Here is a 9591-nt window from a genome sequence, read left to right as displayed (position 1 = left end):
GAGAGAGAGAGAGAGAGTGAGTGTGTGTGTGTGTGTGTGTGTGTGTGTGTGTGTGTGTGTGTGTGTGTGTGTGTATACTATGAATAAAAAAATCAAATTTATATGTGTACATAAAGATAACAGTATTAAAAATTATTTTAACTTCTTGAACTCCTGACAATTGTTGGAATGAAGATGATAATGATGATAATAATAATGATGACGCATGTTCAAGGCACAATAAGCAGAATTGTACAGAAGAAAGGAGGGATGAGGATTAAAAATAAAAATGTTTGAAATATTAAAACATTCGTGGATCATCAGTTCTTTTAATTATTTCATTAATAGGACATCTTTTTTTTTTTTTTTTTTAAAGAAAACCATTCTATCCAATACGGGTCATTTTGACCCCCTTTATGCATTCGTGAAGGTTTTTTTGGTTCATGCATTGTAGAGTTAAATATCAAAAATGTAAAAGGTGTGTCTCATACTTGACACCTAGATAAACACTGTACAGATGGGTGTGTGACTGTACATCATTCCCTTCAAATGCTATTGAAGTTAGAAACGTGTATAATAATGTCGTATGTAACTTTAGAGACGGTCCGTTAATTTCCGCATATCCGCGAATATCGAACATCAAACCAACTTTATCCCAGTGCGGAACGGAACTAATTGTTGTATACACATAGAATTGTTTTAAGATGTTAAGTAGACATCAAAGGACTCTGGTAACATTATTAATAGAATTATAATACATTATATTATTATCTTATTATTATTGTAGTAGTAGTAGTCGAATATACATAAATGTTAAGATGTTACAATTAGTTAGTGGATAACTAACCATTTGGTACACCTTTAACCCCGCAAACTCCCCCAACCATCGCGCGAATCGCACGGCCTTTGCAGCTAGATAGAGTGCTCTCCTGTCCAATCACTGGCGACCAACGCGCAGCGACATCCAATAGGAAAGGAAGGAGGCGGGGACAGAGCCCAGCAATGCTTCAACGGAGGAGGAGGTGTTCCTGGTGGCCATCTTGGATGCGCGGAGTGATTGTTTGGCGAATAGAAGTAATAGGAAATTAAAAATAAAGACCGGAAAAAAAAGTTGGGAAATTGTTAACAGAACACAAGCTGAAAGAAAAGAGGAAAGGTGAAACTAAGGAAAATCAGGTAAAAACGGCTCTTGTTTGGGGTAAGCATTACTCAATTTACATGCTTTTTTCTCTCTCCCCTTTTCCTTTCCAATTTTGTACCCCGGCCAAAGAGCTTAGCCGACCGTGTATTACCCAGGACCTGATAAAAGCTTTCAGTAATCAGGCAGAATGTAGCAAGAGCGCACACTCTTTTAAATCTGGAGGTTTGGGTTGTGGGAAACAATATTTCCACTCGCCTAAGTTGTAATTCGGTTGTCTTCCGCCTGTAAAGAAATCTGGAGAAGCACATGCACCTACAACTACAACTAGTCCCACTGATTGTTTTTTTGTTTGTTTTTTTGTTTGTTTGTTTGTTTGTTTGTTTTTTAATTATATGGTCATCCTGGTGTTGTCTAGTTGCTTGGCAGATTGTGTTATTTTAGAAGGGTTTAGCTGAAGGCAGTGCCAATGTTCACACGTTAAAGTGCACTTTAAATCCAGCAGGCTCCAAACTTCCTCATGTCCTGCTGCTTTTGTGTTAGATTGTTCCAGTCAGGTAGGTACACACATACACACATGTATATAGAGAGACTGTGTTTGGACGGGATGTATTGGGAATGGATGTGTTATAATGCAGCAGCCTCACAGTGATACATACACACACACACACTGCAAGTGTGGTGTAGCCATGTGTCCCAGCTGCACGCAACTGAACACAGAAAAATCAGGAGTCTTTCATTCAACATGTCTTTTTGTCCCTTTATGATGTTCTGTGATCTTTGGGACACACTGAAAGTAGTTCAAGGTGTGATCAACATCTTGGGGATACACAGTTTTGTGCTGGAGTATTTGTTATGCGAGTAGTGGTTTTCCTCTGAGAAGTTAGTACATGGGTGTCCAAACTTTTGATTATTCAGATGTATGTCAATTTTGATGACCAGTTCCTCCAGGATTTTGCGATCGCCGAAATGAACTCAAAATCAAGGAAATGACACTATTTTGAGGAGCTTGCGATTTTTCAAAGTAACATCAGATTTTCATGGATTCGAGAAAACCACAAATTGAAATCCCCCTTTTTTTTTTTTTTTTTGCTGTCTCTGAAATCGTGTATCTCACACACAAAACTTTCCATACCCATAGGACCTATTTTACTCAACTTGTCATTACGTTTTGCTTTACATTCATTTATAGGCATAATAACTATAAGAATAGTTGGTTTGTAGTTCTCACCACTGTAGCAAAATTAGAAAATCACAGACCCGTGCATGTTCTCAGACCTCACCGTGCTTTTACTGTCTTAATGGCAGGAGCAATTTGTAAACTGTTTCCCATACTGCTCCTTTCTAGCTTCATTTGTTTTATTCAAAATGGCATCTGTTCTTTTCTTTTGCTGGAAGTTCTGGTGCGTGAGTATCGGTACTCAGATCTTAGTCCTCAAAGAAGGGTACGAGCAGAGACTAAAGAGATATGGGGAAACTTATGTGGACAGCTTTAGCATTAACGTCTCATTTCAGAAACTTGGGCATTGATATATCGTTGTTCCCACTGTGTGGCTCTAACAGGCTCCACTAGATTTTGGACTGTTGCTGTGGTTCTTCCATTTTTGTTCATCACACCGTGGGAACTAATTGCAAGTAAGAACTAAAGTTGTGACTGGGGAACACTCACCATAAGGACTGGTCTCATTGTAGGAATAATTTGAGCCAATCGATTCGTTGCACAGATCGGTAGACTAATAAGTACAAAGTCCTGCTAATTTGGTATTAATTACTATATTTGTTTAGGAAGCATCTGATGAGGACATTTTACAGTAATTGTACTGATAACGGGCGGCTGTGGTTCAGGTGGTAGAGCGGGTTGTCCACTAATCATAGGGTTGGCGGTTTGATTCCCGGCCCACGTGACTCCACATGCCGAAGTGTCCTTCGGCAAGACACTGAACACCAAGTTGCCCCCAATGGCAAGTTAGCACCTAGCATGGCAGCTCTGCTACCATTGGTGTGTAAGTGTGAATGGGACACGGTGTAAAGCACTTTGGATAAAAGCACTATACAAGTGCAGACCATTTACTGTTTGATAACGTTATAGTAAATGATATCTATCATGAGTTCACAGACGTACTGATTGACAGGTGCGAGACTAATACCATCCTTCCCACACTGTAAGAAGGACAAATTAACTCAGGCTCTCTTGTAGCTTTTCCGTTGACCAAATTCTGCACGGGTACCTTAGTATGGCAAGACTGGCCTCGTCTGGAGGTGGAAAATGGCGGCCGTGTGAATCGTTGAGTAACTTGTAGAGCTGAGCCACACTGTCTGGTGAAAAAGCGCCCTGACAAGGATGAGTATTTAAGCTATCCTGTTAAAACCTCCTTCAGGCCCTTCAGGTTCAGTACCACAATGTTTTTTTTTTCTTTTTCTTTATTTGTTTTAATAAATCTGTGGTATTTCTGTAGTGTTTTTTTTTGTTTTTTTGTTTTTTTTTAAAATCAGATTTGTTTATATTTCTGGAACAAAGAGATTGGATATCGAAATGTGATTAGATATCAGAAAACTACACAAGCACTGTTCATGTGATGTGCGAAGATTGATTATGCAGTGATGTATGGTATTTCTCGATTAGTCTCAGTCTCAGAGCCTCCACCTACAGCTCTCAGAGCGTCTGATATCTCTTATTCACTTAGCAGGCCACAAGTTATGGACTCTAGAATGCTGCAGAACGATTGGCTGTCCACACTTCTGTGTAGGCGCACGTAGGTGGATTGGTTTGCACTGTCAACAAACTTTTGAACGTTGTGATGCTATGAGCCTTTCAGAGCAACATAATCCCAGGATTAAATGAGTTATAATCCTGATTTAAGGGCCATGGTCATAGTCTTAATGGCAGGTGCAATTTGAAAAACGTTTCCTGTTTTGCAGGAGGTTCTGCTGCATTAATATTGGTACACAGAACTTGGTCCTCAAAAAAGGTTAAGAGCAGAGACTAGCGGGAAAAAAACGTAGTCTGCTGTAAACATGTTCATCAGCCTTCATTTATTAATCTTTGACTGAAGTTGTATGTACATGTTTGCATAAGACAAACCAATGTAATGGCGAACCCTTAAAGTGCGAAGTGTGTTCCTGAAACAGCTCATTTCTATGTAGTGACGCCCACAAAACTCCATAAAAGGTCAAGTGCACAGACAGCTGGGAGCATGAAATGAACAATCAGTGTAAAGGCTAAAAGACAGACGTGGAAGATGTTTTCACTCGCTTCTATGCAAATTAAATATTCAGTAATATATAATATTAAATCTTCTGTCAGCAGAGGCGTTTGTTTTAGGGTTTACAGCTCCGTGCAGACAGAGTGGCCCGTTCTATTTTATATACATCGCCATAATTAAATGATTTGTTTTTATGTAAAGGTAATAAAAACAAGCTATTTCAACTCAACAGTATATTCCAGATATAAAAATGCAGTAATAGCCACCTTTTTTTTTTTTGGTACAAACTTTGTTATAGATTTTTTTATTTTTATTTTATGAATTCTACAGTGAGTACATAAAGCATTTTAGTTTTCTAACGCAAAATTAAATGTTACAGAAAAATGTTTGTCATTAAAGAAAGCAGCATATTACGTAAGAGACACTTTTCAGACCAAAAACACAACAATGGCTGCCGGGTTTTGTTGCAGAAATAAGTGCGAGTGCGACAGAACTGTGACTGATTCTGCAAGATGCTCAATAACACTTACCGGAGACTGGTATATCTATTTTAATTTAAAAAAAAAAAATTGTCACACCAATTATTGACTTTTGTTTCATTTACTACTGTTTACTGCTCTTTAACATTTAATTTAATTATTTTGAAGGCTTCTTTGCTCTACAGCATTTCTTTGCATGTGCCTAAAACTTTTTCACAGTAGTATGTATGTATGTATGTGTATGTATGTGTATGTGTGTGTGTGTGTGTGTGTATACATTGCATATACACTTAGGAGCACGAGTAGGATTCAAAGGTTCTTCTGAATTTATATTTTCACGATTATCAAATTTCTTGTCTACGTGCTTGTACAAACGATTTACCAATAAATCTGTTCATATTGAACTTGTTAAATGAGATCCAATGATTGAACAAGTTAAGTACAGTTCATTTTGATATTCAGTTCACCATGTACGATATTGAAAACACATCAACATATCCATGGCAGGATATCCACTACAGACTCATGACGGTTTTTAAGACAGTGAAGTCTGAGGGATCAGAGATCATACGCATTCAGAAGTGGTTTTCGGCCTTGCCCTTTACGCACTGTAGATTTAGATTTGACCGGATTCCTTGAATCTCTTAATTATATTGTGCACTGTAGAAGGTGAAATGCTCAAAATCCTACCGATTTGTCTTTGGGGAATGTTAATCAACACTCAAAGTGTTGGATTATTCACTGACGCATCAGTTGACAGATTGCTGATCCTTGACCCATCCTTGCTCTTGAAGGACTAGGCTTTTTTTTGGAGGCTTCTTATATACTATGATTAGACGATTGCCTCACCTGTTTCACTTCACCTTCTTATTTCAACTTGTCACATCGCTATTAGTCCTAAATTGCCCCTGTCCCAACTTTTTTGGAACATGTTGCACGTATCAATTTCAAAATAAACATTTACCTTAAAAAAAACTAAGCAGTTGATCAAGTAAAACATCAAATACCTTGTCTTTATACATTTTTTGTTTAAATACAAGTCAAAGTACATTTACAAATCCTTTCTCTTTGTTTTTATAAGCATTTTCCATTCTGTCCCAACTTTTTCAGAATTGGGGTTGTAAAACAAATGTAAAATATCAATGGGAATATACAGTTGTATATATTCCACCCCCATTGCAAATCAGGTTTATTGCCAAATGTACAGACTTTTTTTATTGCCAAATGTACAGACTTGCAATGAACAAATCAAACAAAAGCAATAGTTAAACACAACGTATGTTTCAAGTGTTTCCCCAAATTCAACTGAAAATTCAACTTATGACTTCTCCAGTCTCAAAATTATACAATTTTCCTTTTATTTTGCACTGCAGCTGTCTTTTGGTTTATTTTGTTCGTTGCTGCTCAGTTTAGCAGCTCACGTACACAGTATGCTGCCTGCCATCCGTCATGTACAGATAGGTCGATCTGAGGGTCAAACTGCTTTATCACTGAACTTGAACCGTGCTACAATTCACTTGGATCAGGCCAGATGTCGTCTCACCTTCCGAAGTGAATGGCACGGAGGGGAAAAAACACTCCAGGGTTTGAGTTAAATGGAGTAAATGCTGCATATGTGAATGCACTTCTCTTAAGTTCCTTATTTAGATTGAATAGAGTGATGTCCCACAGATGAGCCTTTAGGAGTCACAGCTACACGCCTCAGCCAAGGTGGGATCTGGTAATCAGTAGACAAGTTTTTACTTGGTGGATTAATTGGTGTGCACGGGTGTCAGTCATTTCAGAATTAGGAACTGATATGGAAAAAAAATGAAGCCAAGCAACATAAAGTGCGGTGTGAACCTGTCCTGTAACTCTCTTGTTTACTGTATTCAGTCCCCTTAAGCTTAAATGTATCCAAAATAATTCTCCAGGCAGAAAATTACTGTCGGGAAAATTTGTTTCTCTTACCACTCTTTTAAAACATCGCACACATTTTATTGTTCTGCATTTAAAACTTGGCCAGTCCTAGGTTTCGGCGGGACATGATTGAAAAGCGCCAGCACTTCCTGGAGTGTCTTTACGTTATAGAAAAAGTGCCGAAAAGTGCTCCAGAAAAATGGCCAGAAGTGAAATTCTGAAAGGCCCAAACATTCGTTCATGTTAGTTATAGCCTAATTATACCACAGCACAGTTGAATTCTTGTGTCTGATTCAGATTCAGCAGGTGTGCATTATTTGTGTATAGCAGCACGGCTCGGACAGTAGTTCCGTCTGTAGCATGAACGACAGGTTAATATTAATACGTTTGTTCTTGTTTCCACAGTTAACAACTCGTACACTGGGATTTGTATAGCAAATGCGCTGCAAAATTTAAGACTAATAATAAATATAATTGTAAAAAGTGTTGTTTAACAAAGAAATGTATCATGTTTAATCTAGTTTCTATGTTTTTATGTGGTAAGGTATGTGTGGTGTTTTTTGTGTGTGTGTTTTTTTTTTATTTTTATTTGTAATAATTATTTTTAGGAGACATTTATTTAACTTTTATGGGCGGAGTCTCCGGTGTCAGCGCTTTGTAACAGTCATGATGTTTTGCAGAGATTCCCTGCACAGGAATGTCTTCAGGACAGAGGAGTTCTCGCTTTCCGGTTTCTCTGTAAAAATGGCGAGCTGCATTTTTTTTTTTTGAGAAAGGGAAAGAGCGAGAGTAGATATAAGCGAAACAACTGATTATCGCGGCTGTAACGTAATTATGAACAGGAACAAAGCTTAACTAAAAGCCTTTAAAATGTGTAATGTGTCGTTCATTAAACGGTCATGAAACCCCCCCCTCTTTCAGCTCAAGTCTACCTCACAATCTTTTTGAAAAATGCAGCTTAAATGGGTGTGGATGGCTGGTTATTTCCTTTCACACTAGCATCTAATGTATATCCGAGTGGACGTATCGCGCGCTCTGACATATTTCGATCAGTTTTGAGGTTGGACAAAATTCTGTACGGTTTAATAAGAGAATACTCCACAATTATTTAGCAGATTCATAAAAAAAGAAGGGTGAAATATGTATTTCATTACAGATAACTCGGTGTTCATCTCTGAACTCTGACATCAGTGCACGCTCACTTCAATCACAATGATGCAGTCACAGTCAGTCAAGACCTACCTTTTGTTGTTCTAAACTACAAATCAAACCGAGCACCTGGCCATTTAATAGCATTTTCTTATGCATTGGTGTCTACTGGTTGATGTTACACTTCAGCATAAAATCCAGCAGATGGCCTCACTGTTTTTTCATATTATAATTATGTTCCTGTGGAGAAGATTCCATGTCAGCGTCAAACACAATCACACCTTTGGAAAAAATGTGAAATGCAATACAGTATTGCTTTTTTAATTTTCAGTGACAAAAAAAACGCACCACACTTCAGTTTCATCAGTGTACTGCAGACCCGCTCCACTGAAAAGCGGTCACTATCCAACCACAGCCCAAAGCCATACTCGGGGACGTATGAATATAAAGGACATAGTTATAGTTTCGTATAGGTGCAATGGTGGACAAAGCTTGACACGAACAATTTATTCGTAACTCACTTGCACAAGGGTTTACACAAGAAATTTGGTATTCATGGAAATCCTGTAAATTCAGAAAAGCATTCATATCCTACTCGCCAGCACAAAAAGAAAATGGACCGACAAAACCATAAATTATGACACTCAAAACTAATGAATCAGTGATGACAAAGGAAATGGCGGTGTATAAATGGAGGACGGGCCGGTAACAAACGCCTCAGCTGACAGAAGATTTAGCGCTCGCTTACTATTATTATTATATAGAAGTGAGTTAAATAACTTCCGTTTCTGTTTTTTAGGCTTTACTCATTTTGTTCGTTCATTTTGTGCTCCCAGCTCTCTGTGCGCTTTACCTTTTATGGAGTTTTGTGCGTGTCACTACATGCAAGTGAGCTGTGTCAGGAACACAATTTACACACGCAAGTATGAAGAAAATCAGCTGCGTTATTCTGACGGAATAACGCAGAGTGTGTGTGTATATGTGTATGTATATGTGTGTGTGTGTGTGTGTGTGTGTGTGTGTGTATATATATATATATATATATATATATACACACACACAGTAAATTATACTTCAATAATACTACAAATATGAGTAGTTTGCTTAGTTTCAGCACGAGTTAATGAAAGACTTGTGTATTGGTGTAGAGAAAGTACACAAATTAAAACAGTTAGTAAAACACTTCATGACAACACTTCATTATAAAATAAAATGGTGGTCATTGTGCTTATATATTCGGGTTCACATTCTGTCTGGAGCTTACGAAGACTAATGTTCTTTTAGATAAAAAGTAGGAACGAGTTGTAATTAGATAAATTGTCTGTTAAACATGCTCAGGTTACAAAGTTTGGACTTTTTTTTGACACATTAGCTACATTTTCTTTTAAGCTTTTTTTCTGAACTGACTAACAAATGTATTTTGTTAATTCTGTGACAGCGAAAGAAGGCATGAAGAAAACATCTTAGTCAAGTCATGGCTGATAAAAGAAAACTACAAGGTGAGGGGGGAATCATTTCCATCACTGTACATGCTGCGAATTGTTCAACTAAGCTGATGTGTCCAAGACCTTCTAAAACCAGGACAGAATCACACTTGTATTTATTCGTAAAGCGTAGTTGGAACAGAAAGCGCTAAACTCGGAGAAGACTGCAACTAAACACAAGGATTGCAGCAAGTGCTAGTACACGGGACTGCTACAGTCGCTAAATACGCGTTTCCAACGCAGTAAAAATACTAATACAA

The 9591-nt window shown here is 37.8% G+C and overlaps 1 protein-coding gene across 6 annotated transcripts in view; it reads left to right on the top strand.

Moving 5' to 3' along the window:
• Positions 1-977: 977 nt before the first annotated feature.
• Positions 978-9591, top strand: part of cnot3b (CCR4-NOT transcription complex, subunit 3b) — a 28375-nt gene continuing 19761 nt past the window's right edge. For 2 of the 6 annotated variants that reach the window (XM_053684168.1, XM_053684165.1), the window contains exons 1-2: positions 979-1177; positions 9286-9346. In XM_053684168.1, the coding sequence (XP_053540143.1) occupies positions 9322-9346 (25 nt within the window). In that variant the 5' untranslated portion in view covers positions 979-1177; positions 9286-9321. Of the gene's footprint in view, positions 1178-9285; positions 9347-9591 lie in introns of all 6 variants that reach the window. The other 4 variants (XM_053684167.1, XM_053684166.1, XM_053684170.1 and 1 more) reach the window with 4 other exon arrangements.

This window comes from Ictalurus punctatus, chromosome 12, assembly GCF_001660625.3.
Source record: "Ictalurus punctatus breed USDA103 chromosome 12, Coco_2.0, whole genome shotgun sequence".
Classification (NCBI taxonomy): Eukaryota; Metazoa; Chordata; class Actinopteri; order Siluriformes; family Ictaluridae; genus Ictalurus; species Ictalurus punctatus.
Note: the sequence above shows the minus strand (reverse complement) of the source record. Positions and strands in the feature narration are given on the sequence as shown.